General features: G+C 44.8%; 2 protein-coding genes across 4 annotated transcripts in view; both read left to right on the forward strand.

Moving 5' to 3' along the window:
* LOC147121849 (ral guanine nucleotide dissociation stimulator-like 1) overlaps nucleotides 1-2,700 on the forward strand; it is an 81,800-nt gene extending 79,100 nt beyond the window's left edge. For 2 of the 3 annotated variants that reach the window (XM_085982351.1, XM_085982352.1), the window contains exon 11: nucleotides 2,509-2,699. In XM_085982351.1, the coding sequence (XP_085838477.1) occupies nucleotides 2,509-2,514 (6 nt within the window). In that variant the 3' untranslated portion in view covers nucleotides 2,515-2,699. Of the gene's footprint in view, nucleotides 1-2,508 lie in introns of all 3 variants that reach the window. The other variant, XM_085982354.1, reaches the window with a different exon arrangement.
* A 5,779-nt stretch (nucleotides 2,701-8,479) lies between these two features.
* On the forward strand, nucleotides 8,480-22,352 carry LOC147121850 (ral guanine nucleotide dissociation stimulator-like 1). The gene is made up of 4 exons (XM_085982355.1): nucleotides 8,480-8,912; nucleotides 11,101-11,355; nucleotides 18,339-18,453; nucleotides 20,596-22,352. Exons 1-4 carry the CDS (start codon nucleotides 8,814-8,816, stop codon nucleotides 20,670-20,672), a joined length of 546 nt encoding a protein of 181 aa, XP_085838481.1. The 5' UTR covers nucleotides 8,480-8,813; the 3' UTR covers nucleotides 20,673-22,352.

The raw sequence follows: 22,352 nt of genomic DNA on the forward strand, positions 1-22,352 counted from the left end.
TGTTTCTGTCAAAATGGACGCAATTGCTCTGTCAGATTATTTCAATTTTTTAAATTAACTCCCGTGTATTTTCCATTTCAAGCCTTGTAATTTGGCTTGAAATTGTGTCGCATCAAGAATGGGCATTTTTTTTCATTTCCAGAGCAATCCACTGTCGTCTTGGAATTCAAAATAATTGAAAATGAAGCAAAATTATTTTTTTCGCCCAAAAGTAATGTCCAAACTCTCAACGCTTTTAGGCATTGCACATGTATTCTTTCAGGGAACAACTGAATTGGATAACATTTCCGTGCAGTACTGAGGGAGTGCTGCACTGTCTTTTGGAAGAAGCGTTAAACCAATGGGACCCGTCTGCCCCCTCAGGAGCACATAAAAAATCCCATGGCAGTATTTTGTGTTCTGGTCAATATTTATTCTTCAATCAACATCACTCAAATTATCTGGTCATTAACTTATTGCTGTTTGTGGGAGCTTGCTGTGTGCAAATTGGCTGTTGCGTTGCCTACATTACAACAGCATTTCAAAAGTACTTAATTGGCTGTAAAGCGCTTTGGGACCTCATGCACTGGTGAAAGGCGCGATATAAATGTTAAGTTCTTTTTGTTTTATCGTAATGCTTAATCACTGTCTGATGTTGATCTCCACAGAATCCATATCAACATCCTGTAATCATGGTTTAGAATGGTTTCTAAATGGTTTTTCCTACCCCTCCCTAAGGATCTAAATACTGCAACCATAAGTTTTCTGACTGCAGTTACTGGTAGTTTACTTGGAGCTAAGATAATACAATACAAACCATGTTCTGGGTGTAATGTGAGAAAAGAGCAATGGTTTCCAGGGCACAGTTCGATGTACTTTTAAGCAGAAAATGGTTCACAGATGCTGCAGAATTTACTGTTTCTGGGACATGCAAAAACTGCTAGAGTACAATAGGAATAATGCTGATACAGGTAGACTACCTTTTATCCGAACTTCCGAAAACCAAAACCCTCTAAAAACCGAAGGTTTTTTCGTTCAGCGTAAGTCGTGCGCACGACATGACCAGAGTGGCGCACGACTCTGACCCCCGCCGCCGACCCCCCGCGGACCCCGACTCCCGCCGACACCCCCGCCGACCCTGACTCCCGCCGACACCCCCACCGACGACCCCCACCCCCGACCCCCCGCCGACCCACCCCCGACAAATTTCCCAGTCTTATAAAATACCTTCCGAAATCCGAAATTTTCCGAAAACCGAAACATGGCTGGTCCCGAGGTTTTCGGATAAAGGATAGTCTACCTGTATAATAGCAAAATACTGCGGATGCTGGAAATCTGAAATAACAACAGAATATGCTGGAAATACTCAGCAGGCCAGGCAGCATCCGTGGAGAGTGTAGTGTATGTACCCGTCTACCTTTAAGGGAACTATTGAATGTAACCGTTCACCTTTAAGAGGACTACTTTCGGTGTGGCACTATTTGTTTGGCTTCTGTATACTGTAATACCGATAGTGACCACACCAGTATATAAGTGTTGTGGCAGGATTGCTGGGGCAGATTCGCCCGGACCTTCGAATAGTAAAGACCTGTTTATTTGTTACTTCTGAAGTCTGTGTATTTATTAACTGCACAACCCACAGACTTTACAGAGAGAGAAACAGAGTTAACATTTCAGGTCTGGGACCCTTCATCAGAACTGGAAAAAGCTGGAGATGTAATAGATATTAAGCAGGTGCAGAGACAGGGGGTGGGGGGATAGGAGGGGAGGAAGGAATTGAAAGGAATAATGCTGAATTGATTTTCAGTGGTCAGTCATTTAAATGGGCATTTTCCTCAACATGTTTCTGAAGGCTGTCGAGGTGATTTTCCTGAAGTAGATTTATCTGTATTGAAGCAGTGATTCACTAATCTGGTCCCAGAAGTTACCAAGTTGATTAACCACTGTCTGCAAGGTACAGTTTTACAGCCAGGTGAATCATATTTTTAAAAACGTTGTTGTTATTTGTGGCCTGTTGTCTCAATTTTGCTAGTTTTGTTTTCCTGGAAACTGATTTGTCACCTAGTGTGAGGTAGGGCCCGAACGTGATTTTTGCATTTACTTTGTGATTGCGGTGGGAACAAAGTTGTCTTGGTTTTAAAACAACTACAATAGGCTGGATACGGGAAGCTCCTGCATCAGTTGCTTCAAAACAGGCCTTGGCTTGTTGAGCTCTTGTTTGGTTCTAGTTTGGATTCAAATCCCATAATTGAAGTATCATTGGTTGAATTGGGTGTTCAGTCATTGGACTGTACTGAAACCTAGGAAATAGCAGGAAAATATAAATTGAGGATTTTTTTTCACTTTATGATAGAGAAATAACTACAGTGGCGAATGGGCAACGAGAGGTCACACATTTAAATCCAGCAGTGAGATTGAAGAGAGGTTAGATAAAACTTTTTTGCACAGAGTTGTTGGAATATAGTGTGTCTTGTCACAGGGAGTAGAGGTAGTGATCACTGCATCTTTTAAGGGGAAAAATAAATAAAGCTTTGAAGCAGCGGAAGACACAGGGAAAGCAAAGCACTGCGATTAGTGCTGGATCATTCCAACAGAGCCAGCACAAGCATGATGGGCCAAATGGATGTCACCTTCTGTGCTATAAACTTTGATTCTACATTTGAAATGTTTGGGTCTCAACCAATTGATCATATCTGATTTGCTAAACTTTAATAAAAAAAAACTTAATGCAAAATATTTACGGATTGATTACCAACACTTGTTGGACTGGTTACACTCACAATACGTAGCAATAGAGGGAATGAAATCAGGAATGTTTATTTAGATTGAGTATCTACTTAAATGTTCCTGTGTCAGGAATCTGTTACAAGTCAAGATCAGATATACACTGATCTGGAATAGTTTATCATAACTACCCTGATAATACAAACTCTTATGATTGAAGAGCATTCAATACTGCACCGCATTACCTTTCCACATTGTACTGAGAACACTGAGTGGAGAACGCTAACACTAGGAAGTCTGGGCCATGCTTTAAGCAAACAAGCCCAGAAACATCCACCCAGTGTACTGTTTGTACTGGGAGAATTTTTGATCATCAGTGAGCAGAAACCTTGAGTCCTTCTAGTGGTCAGGGTGTAATCTTTCATCTTGTGATCTGAATGGCAGTGTGCTGGAGTGCCATATTCAAATACACTTTTTTAACCCCACTTATCTACTGCTTACAGAAGAAAATCAGTTGGTGTTAAAATGAGTCATACATTTAAGTCTCCTTGGGCTTTCTGCCTACTATGCCTACAATATCAATTGTAAATTAGAATAAAAATTATGTAAACCTGTGTACACAATGAAGGGTTTCCATGATGGCTATAATAATACCACCTACAACTTTCATTTTTATATAACGCCTTTAACATAGGGAAATGTCCCAAGGTGCTTCAGAAATCAATTGACACTGAGCCAGAGATGGAGATATTGGGAATGGTGACTGAAAGCCTGGTCAAAGAGGTCTTATGGGAGGATCTTAAAAGAGAAGAGGATTAGGGAGGGAATTTGTGTTTCAGGCCTGGATAGCTGAAGGCACAACTGCCAATGGTGGGTCAAAGGGACTGGTAGATGTGCAAGAGGACAGAGTTCAAGGAATGCAGACTTCTTGGAGGGTTGTAGGGCTGGAGGACTCGGCAAAGGTCCCGGCAGACTGGAAAACTGCTAATGCAACACCCTTATTTAAAAAGGGCAGTAGACAGAAGGCTGGAAACTATAGACCGGTTAGCCTAACATCTGTGGTAGGTAAAATTTTGGAGTCCATTATTAAGGAGGCAGTAACAGGACATTTGGATAATCATAATTTAATAGGACAAAGTCAGCATGGTTTTATGAAGGGGAAGTCATGTTTGACAAATTTGCTGGAGTTCTTTGAGGAAGTAACATATAGGGTGGATAAAGGGGAACCAGTGGACGTAGTGTATTTAGACTTCCAAAAGGCATTTGACAAGGTGCCACACAAAAGATTATTGCTTAAGATAAAAAATCACGGGATTGGGGGTAATATTCTGACATGGATAGAGGATTGGCTATCTAACAGAAGGCAGAGAGTTGGGATAAATGGTTCATTCTCAGACTGGCAATCAGTAACTAGTGGTGTTCCGCAGGGGTCAGTGTTGGGTCCCCAACTCTTTACAATCTATATTAACGATTTGGAGGAGGGGACCGAGTGTAACATATCAAAGTTTGCAGATGATACTAAGATGGGAGGGAAAGTAGTGAGTGAGGAGGACATAAAAAACCTGCAAGAGGACATAGACAGGCTAAGTAAGTGGGCAGAGATTTGGCAGATGGAATACAATACTGGAAAGTGTGAGGTTATGCACTTTGGCAGGAAAAATCGTAGAGCAAGTTATTATCTTAATGGCAAGAAACTGGAAAGTACTGAAGTACAAAGGGATCTGGGGGTCCTGGTGCACGAAACTCAAAAGGTTAGTATGCGGGTGCAGCAAGTGATTAAGAAGGCCAATGGAATGTTGGCTTTCATTGCTAGGGGGATAGAATATAAAAATAGGGAGGTATTGCTTCAGTTGTACAAGGTATTGGTGAGACCGCACCTGGAATACTGCATACAGTTTTGGTGCCCATACTTAAGAAAAGACATACTTGCTCTCGAGTCAGTACAAAGAAGGTTCACTCGGTTAATCCCGGGGATGAGGGGATGGACATATGAGGAGAGGTTGAGTAGATTGGGACTCTACTCATTGGAGTTCAGAAGAATGAGAGGCGATCTTATTGAAACATATAAGATTGTGAAGGGGTTGGATCGGGTGGATGCGGGGAGGATGTTCCCGATGATGGGTGAAACTAGAACTAGGGTGCATAGTCTTAGAATAAGGGGCTGCTCTTTCAAAACTGAGATGAGGAGGAACTACTTCACTCAGAGGGTGGTAGGTCCATGGAATATGCTGCCCCAAAAAGCTGTAGAAGCTACATCATTACATAAATTTAAAACAGAAATAGACAGTTTCCTAGAAGTAAAGGGAATTAAGGGTTACGGGGAGCGGGCAGGAATTTGGTCATGAGTCTAGGTTCGGATCGGTCATGGCCCTGTGGGTAGCGGAGCGGGCCCAGGGGCCGTGTAGCCTGATCCTGCTCCTATTTCGTGTGTCTAATTCTGTTAGTTTCAGGAGATAGTTCTGTGATAGAGATTGGCGGTTAGGGTCAGATCAGCCATGATCTTATTGAATGGCGGAGCAGGCTCGAGGGGCCGATTGGCCTACTCCTGCTCCTATTTCTTATGTTCTTATCTAGATCATTCCTGTATGTTATGGGAACTATTTGTTCAGAAGCTGTACACTGGCAAGCACAGCATGTATAAACAGCAAAGTGCGAAGGACACGGATGCTGCAGTGGGGTCCCTTCATCCAGTCAACTGTGTTTGAATACAATTCTGGTTGATCGGTTAAAATTCTCCTCTGCTGGCTGTTGAGCAAAAATGTAGGAATCTTGGAGTAGCCATTAAAATGGCCAGTGTAGGAACTAGCAAAAATTCCCACTAGTAGAATAAGGCTGGAGCTTGGGTGCATTGCTGAGACAGAATAGACGGGCCTCTACTGTGTCCCAGATTCTACTTTACCTTGGGGTGCTTAATGCTGAAGGTTATACAAGAGAAAAATGTTTCATTACCTGGCTGATGTCCATCAATTTGAATGAATGCTAAGCAAATAAATAAATATATAAAATTGCAAGGTGGGTATATCTTTGTATTACCTAATCAAAATTGTCCAATTGAGTATTTTTTGCCCCATATGACTGCCGTCCGTCCATCTGCATATGTAACGTGTGAACTTCACCTGGAACATCAAGTACCAGGTAGTGTTGAGCCCTTTTCTGGAAGCCGAGATGATGCAGATCTCCTCCTCCCACTGCAGCGGATATGGTTCAGTACTTCATGTATATTGTATGTACTTTTCCGGACAGAATCTGTAGAAGTGGAAAAATTAAGCTCGATCAGAATTTTTTTTTACGTCTAAAAACACAATGGGCTAAAAATTGAGTAGCGCCTCAATTGGGGCGCTTAGCGCCCCGGAAAAATTAGCATCCCCGCGCCAGAAATTGAGTGGTTGCGCCCCAAGAGGGAAGCGGGGCGCTACTGGAGGCACCCCGCATCCCTCTTGGGGCGCTGTGAGTCAATATTGTGGCATTATGTGCTGCAGCGCCACGCGCTGCGGTATTGCAGGCCTTCCTCCCCTTTTTAAAGGGGAGGGGCCTTGTGCAGCGCGACCTGGGGCCCAGCTGGGCCTCCGGGGATCGGGAGTGCAGGCAAAAGAGCCCGGCACTCGAGAAGTGCGGGGCTCTTGGAGCGCAGCCAGCACTCTGCGGGGGGGGGGGGGGGCATTTCAGGAGGTCTGGGACAGGAGTGCTGGCAGGCGGCCAGCAACAAAAATGGTCGCCCCGCACCTCGCCTTTAAATTGCGCCTCCCCGGCTGCAGGTACATCTCCCCCCCCACCCCGTCAGACATAGCGTCCGGCGGTAAGTCAAGGGGCGCTCCCGAGGATCGTGGCCAGGGCATGAGCGGGGCGCTGTGCACGCCAATGACATCATCGCCAGTAGTGCAGTGCTGCAGGGCGCTACCGGTTAGCGCCACCACTAACCTCCCGCTGAATTTTGTGGGAGGCGTGAGCAGTGCAGGGCCTGGGCGCTAGTTGGTTTGTGTCCTGTTAGCACCCTCTTAAGGTGCTAACGGGAGGTGCAACCAACTGAATTTTTCCCCCAATGGGTGTTGTGCACCTGAAGCCTAGTCACATTCATGCTTTTATTTTCATTGGTGTTAACTGTTCAACAGTTTGGTGCTGTACCCTTACAAATCTCCGAGCAGATCTAGTGCATGTACATTATTCAAAGGTTCTTAACTCTCACATACTAAGTTGGTGTGAAACATTCCATCTTTAAACCTCTAATGTAGTGCTGTTTTCATAGCTAGCCTTTGGTAAAAATGATGGAAGCTTTGTCTCGAGACTGAATACTACCAGTATGAAAAAAAATTACGCACATTTTGTGATGCAAATGTGTTTGCCGTATTAAAATTCTCCGATTTCCTCCGATGTGTCATGTTATTCTCATTGTTTTGTGGCGGAGGCACTAACTGTCCAGTGCCTTAGGTAACCAGCTTTGGTTTTCTCTTCCAGTTGGTGCATCTGATGCAGTCAGTACAGATAGAAAGAAAGAACTTGCATTTATATAGTGCCGTTCACGACCTCGGGATGCCCCAAAGCATTTTACAGCCAATGAAGTACTTTTTGAAGTGTCGTCACTGTTGTAATGTAGGAAATGCGGCAGCCAGTTTGCACACAGCAAGCTCCTACAAACAGCACTAAGATAATGACCAGATCATTTTTTTGTGATAGTTGAGGGATAAGTGTTGGCCAGGACACTGGATAGCAATTCCCTGCTCCACTTCAAAATAGTACCATGGGATCTTTTATGTCCACCTGAGAGAAGGTGGGAGCCTCAGTGAACATCGCATGCGAAAGACAGCACCTCTGGCGGTGCAGCACTCCCTCAGTACTACGCCAAAGTGTTGACCTAGATTTTGTGCTCAATCTCTGGAGTGGGGCTTAAACCCATGGCCTTCTGAATCAGAGACTACCAACTGAACCACACTGCTGATGCACTATGCTACGTGACATTTGACGTTATTTGATGTTTTTAAAATTGTTGTTGTTGACCTCGTCGTGTGCAAGCTGCTCTCTTTCCCCCTGTAACAGCTGCAGAAACTGTGGCTTGGGCATCCAACCGGTGAACTAACACGATCTAAAGGTTTTATATATGTTATCAGCTGGTAGTCAAATGTGAACCATCCAATTTTGAATGCGTTGGATGGGAAGGGGGGTGGAGGAGGAGGAAGAAAACAGGATGTGGAGCTGTATTTCTTAAGACTTGACTCTTTCCTTCATGGTAGACTAGTGGTACCCTAATTGGAAAAACTGATTGCTTGTCCTTTTCCCCCTCCTTCCCCGGACACACTCCTTATCTCCTTTTGGGCTGATCTTTAACTGGCATGACATTTTATCGAAAAAAAAAAAAAAAATTGTCTCCCAATAAAATCTATTAATGTGGTTACTATCTGGGTATGTACTTTTATTTTGTAGGTGGGTGAAACATAAAATGCAATCCTTTTTCAATTTTTAAGGATGCATCACTATGGCAACAGCTTTCAATTTACTTGAAAGGCCGGAATAATGCATTGAATAAATGCGTGATCGGACACTCGTCTCTTGGCTTAATTTGACCTGCTTAATTCAACCTGCCTAAAGGAAGAAAATGTGGAATTTTCCAATGTGGCGTGCAGACTGCTGCTCTGCCTTGAGAACGGGACTCGACATGATGGGCAGTCCTGCTTGTGATTTAGTAGCTGCAATCCTTTGGACACCTCGTTGCCTTGGCCAGCTAAAAGATTGAGATTAGTCGTATTAACGCTTTGCCTTTTCTGCTCTTGCTCCTGTTGGTATCTTCAGTTAGTCTGTCTGAGCCTGCCATGCCAATGCAGCAAGACACCATTACTTAATGTACTGGTGATGTATTAAGGGGCAGGTGGCAAGTGCTCCATTTTACAGAGAATTTACAGGACAGAAACAGGCCATTCAGCCCAACCAGCCCATGCCGACATTTATGCTCCACTTAAGACTCTTCCCATCCTTCCTCATCTAACTCTATCGGCATAACCCTCTGTTCCCTTCTCCCTCTTATCTAGCTTCCGCTAGGGCCAGAAGTCATCACGAACAACACTCCAACAAAGAGTTGTGACCAGCCCAAATCCCCTCCGAGCGGGAGTTCCGGCGAGAGCATGGACTCGGTCAGCGTTTCATCGTCCGATTCCAGAGTTGTTGGAATCGAAGAGGCCTGCACAACGCCCACAGACACTCCAGAGGAACCGTCGAAGAAGGTGACTTAGAGGGGATTCACTGTGTAAAGCGTATTGACCTGGGAGGTTCGGGATCAACTCGTTCTATCCAGATACATTCTTCTTCTGTATTGTTGCAGTCAAAAGGATACGAGGTGTTTACAAAGGCTGTAGGCCACCATCAGATTCTAGAAAAAATACCATTAGTTCCAGAGAGTGAAAACTGACTGTTTATGAAATACAAGCTTAGTTTATTTTTGTGTAGCTATTTTGTACAATTTTAATACGTAGGCAAAATGTACAAAGGAAGCTTTGTGTGTTAAACATTTGATTATCACACGAATAACCAAGGTCCTTAATCTTAAGTTTAATGTTTTTAAAATCTTCTTTAAGGACTGCATGAAGTGCAAGCTGACTTCACATGGTTTACAGTAAATTTAACACACGGGCTGTGACTGTAGCAGATAAAAGTGCTTAGTCCACAAAAACCGTGCTTTGGGTCAAAATCTAGCAAACTGCTCTGCAAATCGCAACAAAGTAAAGCACCTCCCTGTACAGACACCAGGTTCCCTCTTGACTGCATGCTTTGTTGTTTTCTACTTGACCTTTAGTTGCTCAGCACGTACTCTGCAGAAGGACGTCGTTTCCTGGGAGGTTATCGGTGACCTGATATCATTGGTTTTAGTAGAAAGTGCTTATGACCCGCTCCCTGGAAACTTCAGCAGTTTATTCTCAACAGTTCAGTTAGCCATTACTAAATTTTTTCTTGTGTTTAGGGCGTTTTTCTGTTTTAAAATCCCCACCCTATTTATGGATTCTCCTGTTTTTTTGGTCCTTACTTTTCCCCTCTTCTGTGCCTTTACTGTCTCTTCATTGCTGAAGAACATAAGAGATAGGAGCTGGAGTAGGCCCTTCGAGCCTGCTCCGCCATTCAATGAGATCATGGCTGATCTTCTACCTCAACTCCACCTTCCTGCACTATCCCCATATTCCTTGGTTCCCTTAACATCCAAAATCTATCGATTTCTGCCTTGAATATACTCAATGACTGACTGAGCCTCCACAGCCCACTGGGATAGAGAATTCTAAAGGTTCACAACCTTCTGAGTGAAGACATTTCTCCTCATCTCAGTCCTAAATGGCCGAACCCTTATTCTGAGAATGACCCCTGGTTCTAAACTCCCCAGCCAGGGGAAACACCCTCCCTGCATCTACCCTGTCAAGCCCTGTAAGAATTTTATGTTTTCTGCTAAGAGCTGCATTAGTGACCTGGGGTGATTTTAGTTCCTAATTTCCTTATTTCTCTCTCTCTCTCTCTCTCTCCTTCCTTCCTCCCTCTCCTCCTCCCCCCAGCTCTCTGTCTCTCCCCCTCCCCCCAGTCTCTCTCTCCCCCCCCGCTCGCTCTCCCCCCGCTCGCTCTCCCCCTCGCCCGCCCGCTCGCTCTCGCCCGCCCGCTCGCTCTCCCCCTCCCCCGCCTGCTCGCTCTCCCCCCCCCCCCCCGCTCGCTCTCCCCCTCCCCCCTGCTCGCTCTCCCCCTCCCCCCCGCTCGCTCTCCCTCCCCACACTCGCTCTCCCCCCCCTCGCTCCCCCTCCCCCCCCTCCGCGCGCTCTCGCCCCCCTCCCCCGTGCTCTCTTTTTTGCATGCGCTCTCCACATGGCTTATTCAAGCACTCCACTAGCACAGGGTGTATTTTAATTTCAGCCAGTATAGGCAGATGCTCCAAGGTTTCAGTGGGTGACCCTGTGAGGCAGCCAGGAGAAACATCTCCATGTAGGTATGAGTGTTCAAGTACCGAGACCAGTTCAACTAAAATACCAAAGGGATTATTTGACAAATGTTGTTAAAACATTAGCTCAAATGTTCAAGTGTATTGGCCGCGTTCAACTTGTGCACGCTGTGAACTAACAATCCAACATAATAAGTGATGTACTGTCAGTATTGGCTTAACAACTGGTGGACATTAGATGGTGGCATCATTCATCGGTGATAATTTTGGGTGGGGAGAGGGAGGGAGAAGAATGGAGGGAAAAATTTCACAGTTTTGCTGCCATGGTATCATCCACCACTTCACCTCCTGGAGGCCAAGTTGTTGTGTCCACAATGGCTCCATTGTTTGGGGAGGGGGGTGGAGTGAGTTGCATGGTGCAATGGATGTAACTGGGAGGAAGGAATGATTCTGACATGTAATCATTGACACATTTAAAAAATAAAAAATAAATTATTCTGCAGTCATCCGAATCTTTATCATCGAGTTCGTCCGTACACTCTGTGGACACCGCCTCCTCGGAAGTCTCATCCTTGACCAGTACTGTGTCTTCATCGCCATCATTCTCCCACAATCCTAAGCTCCACAAGCGCTCTATCTCAGTGACTTCCTGCAATTCACCATTAGCACTTCCTGTGTACAACCAGCAGAATGAAGACACCTGTATCATCTGGGTCAGACTAGAGGATGACAATGGAGATCTATACAAAAGCATTTTGGTAAGTGCATGGATTGTTTCCATTGTTCACATTCATGCTGTATAATAATACTCATTTGCTTTCTCAGTATAGATGTAGCTGTAAAAGGCAAATGTTCCTCTTGCATTAAAAAAAAAGACATCTGAGCCATTTGTCGCTATCTGGTCATATTCAAGATGGCTGTGTAGCTGCTATCAGTGCTACTTCATGATGTCTATTTTCCACATAGTCTACGCTGCAGATGTCTTTTCTGTCTCCTGAGTGTTTTGGCTGTCATTTCAACTTTCGTTCAGAATGCTGTAGAACTGTGTGTGAATTTTGGGGCCTAATAACTTTTTCTGATCTTATTCATTAAATGTACAGAACACAGTAAGGTGTGGCACTCTAATGCCCTTATCCAGGGAATGGGCTGATATCAATTCATTTGTGGTCTCTCCCTCCCACCCCCACAACATACTAAATTCCTGATTACAAAAATGCAGCAAGGAGGTACAGATTGGAGGCTGGGTCCATCAATTAGCAAGCGAATAACCACAGGCACTTCCGGCACCTCCTGGTAGCTAATTTGAGTAGTATTAGCAGCGACCTTGAACAGTTTTTCTTCCTTGGATCACGTGGAGTTTAAAAGGATGCAAGAAAGCAAATGAAAAATGGGGGGTGTTGAGAAAGACGCATCCCAAAATAAAATGATCACTTGATGACTGGTTCAAGAAAACCGCATCAAACCTAACCATTATTGACCATATGGTTAACACGCTGGCCGTATAACTTGGTGATCCTCTCGTGTATTTTAGGTTGGGGAAGAATAGTAAAAACCTAAATAACAACAGAAAATGCTGGAAAAACTCAGCAGGCCAGGCAACATCTGTGGAGAGAGAAAGAGTCAACGTTTCAGGTCGAAACCCTTCGTCAGGACTCCTGTAAAAACCTGTCTGATTGTGGTTTCCAAGTAACACTGTGATGTGTGGAAATCTGCTTCTCATACTTGAGTGTTATAACTTAAAACAACCTCTGGATGAGTTCTGGCAAATAAAAGAAATATTTGTTACCTAAATTTTAGCTTTACCAGTGTGATGAAATATGCCATTCATCAGGCACTCTGTATTCTCTGTGTTTGATTGTGCCTGTGACAAGCAGGGGAGTTTAGTTTCAGTTTCATTTCCTTACTTGTATTGTATTGTGTGTAGGGCTCCGCCCATACCTGGCCCCTACTTAAGCAGGCCCCAGCGTGTCTCACAGGCAGTACAGCAGATCTCTGGATGAGAGACACTTCTCCACTGTGTATTACTTTCTGAGTTAATAAAAGCCTTGCTTTGCTCCGTTAACGTTGAGTCTCGGATTCGTTGAGGCACATCAACCAGGTCAAGCCATCATTCAGGCTGTTGTGCATCAGCCACAGTTTAATGATCACAAATTGACACCACTGTGTCAGTCAATGAGTTGGAGATGGGACGGGACTTGCAGCAAACAATATATTTTACAGCAAACCGAGTATCTGTGAACTACAGCAAACTGAACTGACCAAAGCTATAGCAGAGTCTCCTGATAAAAGCAGGATTATTTCTCCAGTATATCCAATGCAGGTGATTAATATATATCAAAAAGAGCAATGGTCCCTACACTGACCCCTGGGGAGCACATCTGGAAAAACAACCGTTCACCACTACTCTCTGCTTTCTGTCTCTTAACAAATTTGGTATCCATGCTGTCACTGCCCCTTCAATCCCATGGGATTCAATTTTTCTGCTAATCTATTATGTGATACTTTATCAAATGTCTTTTTGAAAGTCCGTATATACAACATCAACCGCGCTATCTTCAACCTCTCCAGTACTTAATCGAAGAAATCAATCAGTTTAGTCAAACATGATGGCCCGTATTTTCTGATGATGGGGGTGTACGCGCTGTGTACTCACCCGTAGGGACATCGGAAATGCCGGTATCAGGCATGCGAAGCACATGCGCTGAAAACCGGCATTTCCGATCTGTCAAGAATGCCTGGGATACCTGGGCCCTGTGCATTTCGACTGTGGAGAAGCCCAGGAGAGGAAGTGTCTGGTCCTCGGGAGCCCTCAGGTAAGTGCGTAGATTTTTTTTCCGATAGGAGGCATCCGCACGCAGGAAGCCTCCCATCAAAAATGACGGGCCGATATGTTTTTAACAAACCCATGCTGGTTGTCATTTATTAACCCATATGTTTCCAAGTGACAATTTTGTCTCTGATTATTGTCTTTCAAAGTTTCTACACCGCAGACATTAGGCTGACTGACCTGTACTTGCCGGGTTTATACTACTCTGCTTTTTTGAACAGGGGTGTAACATTTTCAACCCTCCAGTCCTCTGGCACCTCTCCCATATCCAAGAGGATTGGAAGGTTGTGTGTGGCCAGTGCCTCCGCTGTTGCATTCTTACTTCCCTCAGCAACCAAATTGATTATTTCTCCAGCAAAATGCATTAAGTGGAGGATAGTGTCATAATACAAATTATGTGCATAAAAGCAGTCCAGTCACTTACAAAAGTGCAGTGTCCAAGCGTGATTGACTGGGGAATTACCCTGTCATCTCCATTCTGGCTAGGACTGTTAGTACTGTTGGGGAGGGTTTAAACTAGCTTGGCAGGGGGATGGGCACCAGCATATAGGAGTAGAAAAGAGGAATAAGGTGCATAAAAGAGTGAGTGTGTTGGATAGTACTAGAGAAGAAAGTAGTACTAGAGGTGGAAGTAGTACCATATTAGATAGGAGCAGACTAAGAAAGACTACAAAATATTCAAAAATGGATTTAGAATGCATGTACGTAAACACACAAAGTGTGGCGAATAAGGTTGGTGAGCTGCAAGCACAATTAGCCATGTGGCAATATGATGTTGCAATAACGGAAACGTGGCTTAAAAATGGTGCGGACTGGGCACTTAATATTCAAGGGTACAAGATGTTCAGAAAAGATAGGGAAGGAAAAAAGGGAGGTGGGATGGCAGTGCTGATTAAGGAAGACATTGTAATGTTGGAAAAGGAGGATGTTCTTGAGGGGACAAGGACAGAATCCATTTGGTTAGACTTGAGCAAAAAGGGTATGATCACGCTATTGGCAGTATTCTATAGGCCTCCAAATAGTGAGCGGGAGGTAGAGGAGCAAATCTGCAGGGAAATGGCAGAGATATGCAAGAGCTATAGAGTGGTGATATTGGGGGACTTAATTACCCAAATATTGATTGAGATAATGCTAGGGTAAAGGGAAAGGAGGGGGAGGAATTTCTGAAATGTGTTCAGGAGAATTTCCTTGGCCCAACTAGGAAAGAGGCATTGCTGGATCTGGTGCTGGGGAATGAGGTGGGCCAGGTCGACCAAGTGTCTTTGGGAGAACACTTGGGTACGAGTGCTCATCGTATCATAAGATTTAGATTAGCAATGGAGAGGAGCAAGGAACAATCTAGAGTGGAACTTCTAAACTGACATAGGGCTAACTTCAATGGGATGCGATAGGATCTAGCCAGGGTAAAATGGAACTAAAGACTGACAGGAAAAACTGTAATGGAACAATGGGTGACCTTTTAAGGAGATGTTCGAAGTACAGGCTAGGTACATTCCAACAAGAGGGAAGGGTAAGGGAACCAAAAGAAGGGCTCCTTGGATGACGAGGGAAATAGAGAAGATGATGAAACAAAAAAAGAGGGTGTATGATGCATGTCAGGTGAATTCTTCAAGGGAGAACCAGACCAAATACAAGAAGTTGAGAGGGGATGTGAAGATGAAAATAAGATTGGCAAAGAGAGAATATGAGAGTAGAATGGCGGTTAACATAACAGGGAACCCAAAAATCTTCTACCGGCATGTAAACAGTAAGCGGGTAGTAACAGGCGGGGTGGGGCCAGTGCTGGGGCCACTGCTTTTTTTGATGTATATAAATGACCTGGATATTGGAATACAGAGTAGAATTTCTAAATTTGCTGATGACACCAAACTTGGGGGTGTGGCAAACAGTGATGATGAAAGCAATCGACTGCACCAGGACGTGGAAAGGCTAGCAGAATGAGCAGACAAGTGGCAGATGGAATTTAATACAGAGAAGTGTGAGGTGATGCATTTTGGCAGAAAGAACAGGGAGAGGCAATATACACTTAATGGCACAGTTGTAAAGAGTGTGCAGGGACAGAGGGATCTGGGAGTTAATGTGCATAGGTCCCTGAAGGTGGCAGGACATATTGAGAGAGTGGTTAACAAAGCATATGGGATCTTGGGCTTCATAAATAGATGTATTGCGTACAAAAGTAGAGACGTTATGCTGAACCTTTATAAAGCGCTGGTTAGGCCACAACTGGAATATTGCGTCCAATTCTGGCCACCACACGTTAGGAAGGATATGAAGGCCCATGAGAGGGTGTAGAGGATGTAGTATATGTGCCTTTAAGAGCCCCATGTGTACTGTAATGCCGGTAATGGCCACTCGGCTATATAAGCCTGAGTATTGTGTTGTATCCGTTAGTTCCCCTCCAGACTTTGTTTAGTAAACACCTATCAAACCAACTCCTGTCTTCAGTGTCTCCATCAACACACAGACACAACAGAGGAGATTTACCAGAATGGTTCCGGGGATGGGGGATCTTAGCTACAAGGACGGGTTGGAGAAGCTGAATTTGTTTTCATTAGAGCAAAGGAGGTTGAGGGGTGATTTGCTAGAGGTGCACAAGATTATGATGGGTTTGGATAGGCTAGGTGGGGAAAGGCTGTTCCCACTAGGTGATGGCACAAGGACTAGGGAACACAGATTTAAGGTTTTGGGCAAGAAATACAGCGGGGAGCGGGGGTGAGGAAAAACTTTTTTACGCAGCAAGTGGTGATGACCTGGAACTCGCTGCCGACGGAGGTGGTGGAAGCGGAGACACTCTGTTTTCAAGGGGAGACTGGATAGGCACTTGAGGGAAATAAACTTGCAGGGCTACGGGGATAGAGCGGGGGAATGGGACTGACTGGATTGCTCTACAGAGAGCCGGCACGGATGCGATGGGCCGAATGGCCTCCTTTTGTGCCGTTCTGACTTGTGGTGTCACTATATGCAGCCTATTAATTATGTCCGTTGTAGACATATTTGATGTCTGATATTGCACCTGTGATAGCAAACTGTCAGAAGATTTAAACCAGTCAGCACTGCTGTTGTTCATGACTGTCTCCCTGACTCAGTTTGGTTAGAATATCTTCAAAATTATTTATCACCTCATGGGGATTGCGTCTTACACAGCACATTTTCAGAGTTTAAAAAAGAATCTGTTGCCTTCATTCAATAAAGCATGCTTCATGAATGTTCAAAGGATTGGCCTCATTAGATTTTGTAGATTGGTGTTCGCATTTGTAAAGCAATTGGTATTGCCATCAATACACAGAAACTGGGTCAGTTCAGTTTAACATAAGAACATAAGATGTAGGAGCAGGAGTAGGTCATTTGGCCCCTCGAGCCTGCTCTGCTATTTAATATCATGGCTGATCTGATCTTGGCCTCAACTCCACTTCCCTGCCCTCTCCCCATAACCTTTGACTCCCTTACCTTTCAAAAATCTGTCCATCTCCACCTTAAATATATTCAATGACCCAGCCTCCACTGCTCTCTGGGGAAGAGAATTCCAAAGATTCACGACCCTTTATAATCAGCTTACTTTGGGCAAGATGCTTTCAAAAGCTCTTTTAGCATCAGCCATTTTCTACGCTAACACTCCATAATATTCAGATGATTTAATAAGTGGCCTTGTACTAGTTAGCAAATAGCAAGTTGAAGAGGACCAAGGATGAGGGAAGGTTAATTTGGATCTATTAATGTGCCTGGATATGGCCATACAGGGTGCAAAAGCTTGCTCAAACAAATCAATCTAGATGTTGATAATTGTAAATTGATGAGACCTCAAATTGATGCAACCCTTGGCTGCACCACTTCCTTTGTCTTTCTCTGTCCTATTGCTCTTTAGAATATTTATTGATCGATCTAGTCAATTACAAATTGAAGCCAAGGCTTCATTGCTGTGTTGGAGAGGACATTGAGACTTGATGGTTGCATTTTAAGTGGCTGTGTTTTGTGTTGACCTTTGCTTCAGAGTGGCTGGAAAGAGTAAATTTGTAACTACGGGCTGCAGCCTAAAAAGGGAATTAAACATGTGCAGTCTCTCTCGACTGGCAGTTCTGGTGTAAGAAGGAACACCAGATCTGTCCGAGCTTTTCATCTCATGGGGCCAATCGTTTGCTGAATTGTTCAAACTCTTGAGCTGGGAGAAATGAGCTGCTGAAGTGACCTAGTTGGATTTAAACCCAAAACAAGATTTAAAAAAAATAATGGGGCGTTTAAGAAATAAATGAACATTGGTACATTCTGTCATTTCAATATCCTGTTTACCTGACATAATTCCAGAGTATTTCACAATTGTGAGGTGAATATTAAGATTTTGCACTCTACTCAGGAACTGAAAATTGCTAAATGTCTGGAACATTTTGTTTGTTTAACCAGTTTTACTGAATCATTTATATAAACAAGAACTAATGTTGGGAAACGTCAGATTGAGTAAACAGTTGTAAACCTTTTGCTGTATTGACAATAAATATTAAAAGCAAGTAGACAAAAAAGTGGAGTGCTTAAATTCAATCTTTTGCGCTATTTATTTGCTTTAAACTGAGAATGTGGGTAAAGCTGCCCAGGAGCCTGAGGCAGAACACTGGGCTCTGTTTCCATTGTACACTCAAATGTCTACCTTCGCTGCCCACGGTGAGCGGGTTTCACCGCGTCTTGGGCAGGTTCTGCAATGCCAGTCCTGGGAAGTTGGGAGGAAGGGCAGTAGACCAGTTCTATAAATGGATAGTATTTTTCCAATGCAACTTGTACAACATTCAATGTAATGTCAGAGTTTGCCTTCTGGGTGAAAGTTGCCATTTTAAAGCCCTTTGGAAAAACTTTATACTCTGGTCTCTGTCTCTCCCTCGCTATCAAATGTATTAATGAAAAATAATGTTTATTTTTCTCTTTCTCTAGCTGACTAACCAAGATAAGACACCTGTTGTTATCCAGAGAGCCATGTCCAAGTACAACCTGGAAACTGAACATCCAGAGGATTATCAGCTCATACAGGTCATCTCAGAAGATAGAGGTGAGGGGTGAAAATTGTCTCACATTTTGGTAAATCTATCCCAAAAGATACATCTATTTCTGCCAGAAGATTTATATTTTCTTCTGATTCCTCCAAAAGCTGGGAAAATCCAATTTCTTAGAGTTGAACTTATCCAACTGCATTCAGCAGGATTGGCTGGATCCAACCTGGACTAATTTAGATTGACGTTTCTCTATAAGCAGCTATTGTATGCACAGAATGAAAGAAAAAACCCTCCTACAATTTAGAGGCTCACATCCGCTAATTCCCCAAAAAGCTATATTGCGTGAAGAGTGCACACCTGGAGTTGGTTGAAGATTAAACTATTTGAATAATTCAGAATTTACCAGCATTATTCTGGTTTCTTCATTCTAATTTTAAATTGTTTATTTAAAAAAAAATGCATTAACCACTTTCTTTTACTAAGTCAAGAACCATTTTTTTCTCTTCAGTTGTCCCCACTGCTCCTGGGCTATGAAGCACAAAAATTGGATGGGGTTCCTGCTCCTGATTCCTGATTTGCTGATCAGTGACCCCCTCTCCTACCACCTTTTTCTAGTGAAAAGTGGATGCCAGGGCATACTTGAAGATGGGATCAGACTTCATGGCTGTGATTCCCTCATGGTTGAAAATCCAGCCAAAACTCACTGTCCAGACTCCACTGAGCAGATTGCCTCACTCCCAATGCCTGTAGAATTCTATTCCAGTCAGCATTTAAAAAAAATTAATTCTCTGGATGTCGGCGTCACTGACCAAGCCAACATTTATTGTGCATCCCTCATTGCCCTGAGGTGGTGGAGGGCCCTCTCCTTGAGCCGCTGCTGTTCTTGTGGTGATGGTGCTTCCCCCGATGGTGTTGGGTCTGAATCCTGAAATTCCCTACCTAACAGTGATGAAGGGATGGCGATGGTTGTCGATGTTTTACAGTGATAATGCAATAGCATCTTTTAGTCTTGATACTGGTATCCGTAAAAGTGACTGTGAAGCTGTTGGATCGTTGTAAAAACCCACTGGGTTCACTAATGTTCTTTAGAAAGGAAACCTGACGTCCTTACCCGTCTAACCCATAAGTGACTCATAGAAACATAGAAGATAGGAGCGGGCGAAGGCCATTCGGCCCCTCGAGCCTGCTCCACCATTTAATGAGATCATGGTTGATCATCCAAATTCAATACCCTGTCTCTGCTTTCTCCCCATATCCCTTGATCCCTTTAGCCTTAAGAAATCTATCTAACTCCTTCTTGAATATATTTAATGAATTGGCCTCAACTGCTTTCTGTGGTAGAGAATTCCACAGGTTCACCACTCTCTGGGTGAAGAAATTCTTCCTCATCTCAGTCATAAATGGCTTACCCCTTATCCTTAGACTTTGACCCCTGGTTCTGGACTCCCCTGCCATCGGGAACATCCTTCCTGCATCCAATCTGTCTAGTCCTGTAAGAATTTTATAAGTTTCAATGAGATCCCCTCTTTCTTCTAAACTCTAACGAATATAAGCCTGATCGACCCAATCTCTCTCCATACATCATTCCTGCCATCCCAGGTATCAGTCTGGTGAATCTTAGTTGCCCTCCCTCCATGGCAAGAACATCCTTCCTCAGATAAGGCGACCCAAACTGCACACAATACTCAAGGTGTGGCCTCACCAAGGCCCTGTACAACTGCAGCAAGACATCCTTGCTCCTGTACTCAAATCCTCTATGAAGTCCCACATAAAATGTGGTTGACTCTTAACTGCCCTCAACTGCCCTCTGAGGTTGCCTCGCAAGCCACTCTGTTGTGTCAAAAACCATGACAAAGGTGGTGGCCACCACCGATCTTCTCCGGGGCAACTAGGGAGGGGTAATAAATTCCGGTCTTGCCACCAAAACCCAACTCCTGAGACTGGATTAAAAAAATAATTGTTTTGGTTATTGAATCTATCCAAGGATGGTGTAAACCTTCGAGCTTTTCTTTTGTGGTTTGTAATACCTTCTGAACCCTTGCAACAAATTACAGTCCGATTACTCCCAGCCATTCATAATTCTGTATCTAGTTCACCGTTGTATCTTAATCCAATCAACACTCAAAAAAAAAAAAAAAAAAAAAAAAAAAAAAAAAAAAAATGTGTAAATAATAATGTATGTTTCCTCTGCCTTTCAGAGTTGGTGATCCCGGACAATGCCAATGGCCTAGAAATTGAGTTTTGGCGCTGCCATTGCTTTAGCGCCGGAAGTTAGTGCTGGAGCTAAGTCGCGCTGGTCGGGCCCAAAATTCACTGGTTCTGCGCCCAAACGGCTGCCGGCGCTGCTGAAAGCTGTTAGCGCCTGAAAACTGGCGCTATGCGCTGAATTTCGGCGCTATTCCGGCGCTGCGGCGCCCGCTGCGGTGCGGCAGGTTCGGGAAGTGCAGGCCTCCTCCTTCCCTTAAGGAGGAGCTGCCTACACCCGGCCGCGGCCCGAGATAATCTTATTAAAAATGAGCCCGGCACCTCGGACAAGTGCCGGGCTTGCTTCTGTTCCGGGGGGGGCGGGAAGTCCGGGGAGGGAGCTGCGGCCAGGCGGGCGGCGGGAAAGCGGCCGGCCGCCGCGGGGCCTTTAATGCGCCGGCGCAAACTTGTGCAAGGCACCTCTGCCAGAACGTTGCTTGCGGCTGCCACGGGCGAGGCGGCCGCAAGTCAATTTCGGCGCTGGGGCCCGTCACCACGGCAACCGGGACGCTGCGCACACCGATGACGTCATCGGTGCCGGCGCAGCGCTACCGGTCTACCGCGGCGGAAGGGCCCCAGGCAATTTAGGCGCCGGCGCCAATTGCAGCGCTAGGCCCTCTAGCGCCGCAAAATCGGCGCTAAGGGCACTGAATTTCTAGGCCATAGTGTTTTATGCTATGAACACTTCTGTGAATTTTACACTTCATTCTGATGAAACGGAACCCATACAAACCGGTTAAGCTGCGATGTCGATTCTGGTCAACACTACCCAGAGCAGGCAAAAAGGGAATATTGTCTCACAGACTAAGCAAGGTTATGTGTGAGGAGAGTGACCTTTCCTGCAGCTGTGCCTGCTGGAGGTAGACCTACCACTCAGTATTGAAAGCCCTGGAATGTATGTGAATAAATCATATTGAGATATATACATAATTCCCTTTAACTTAACTTATTTATGTATGTATAACTTACCTAACTGTATGTACTTAATTTACTTATTGTATAACTTACCAGTTAACGCTGTTGCCTCTTTTAACTTACCTGTTGGGCCGTTGCCCCTTTAAGAGGCGACCTAACGCGCTGATGTCACGCGTCACATGCGCGTCGGCCGCCGACCTAATGCGCCGACGTCACACGACGCATGCGCACTGGCCGCCGGCCCGATTCGGGCTTCCAAGACGGCCGCCGGCATAGCCCTGCCTATCGCGACTTCGGCTGCATCAGCCGGCAAGCGGGAGCGAAGTGATTCTCCGCTCCCGCGGCAAGTACTGGCACAGCCCGGCCTAGTAACCTCGGCCTTAAAGGCCAGCCTCAGTACCGCGGAGATTTACCGACAACGGCGCAGGTCACGTGACCGCCTAAGTGCACGCAAACGTGCTGACGTCATGATGCGGTCACGTGACGTCGGGAATATAGAGCCGAGTGTGAAGAGGTCATGAGGCTCCCCACGGGACTGGGAACGCAGTCCTTGTGGATTCCCCGCTGGGACAAGGTCTACAACATGGTGCTCCTGCAGTCAGCCATCTTACCTGCTATCTTACTTACCGTAAGACCTACAACATGGAGTTCCTGCAGTCAGCCACCTTACCTGTTACCTTACCTGCTGAAATTATCCTGTGATTTACAATATGGTGCTCTTGCAGTCAGCCATCTTACCTGCTACCTTACCTGCTGTGTTATCTTGCTCTGGTAAATAAACAATTTATTTATAGTT

Source organism: Somniosus microcephalus, chromosome 3, assembly GCF_052327205.1.
Source record: "Somniosus microcephalus isolate GS21.2 chromosome 3, FLI_Smic_1.0, whole genome shotgun sequence".
In the NCBI taxonomy this organism is placed as follows: domain Eukaryota; kingdom Metazoa; phylum Chordata; class Chondrichthyes; order Squaliformes; family Somniosidae; genus Somniosus; species Somniosus microcephalus.

Bases quoted from the DNA above. Each gene is read 5' to 3' on its own strand.
- LOC147121850 (XM_085982355.1), top strand. From the start codon at position 8,814: ATGGACTCGGTCAGCGTTTCATCGTCCGATTCCAGAGTTGTTGGAATC. The intron at 8,913-11,100 runs GTGACTTAGAGG...ATTATTCTGCAG, and splicing joins CAGAGGAACCGTCGAAGAAG to TCATCCGAATCTTTATCATC. The intron at 11,356-18,338 runs GTAAGTGCATGG...CTCTTTCTCTAG, and splicing joins ATCTATACAAAAGCATTTTG to CTGACTAACCAAGATAAGAC.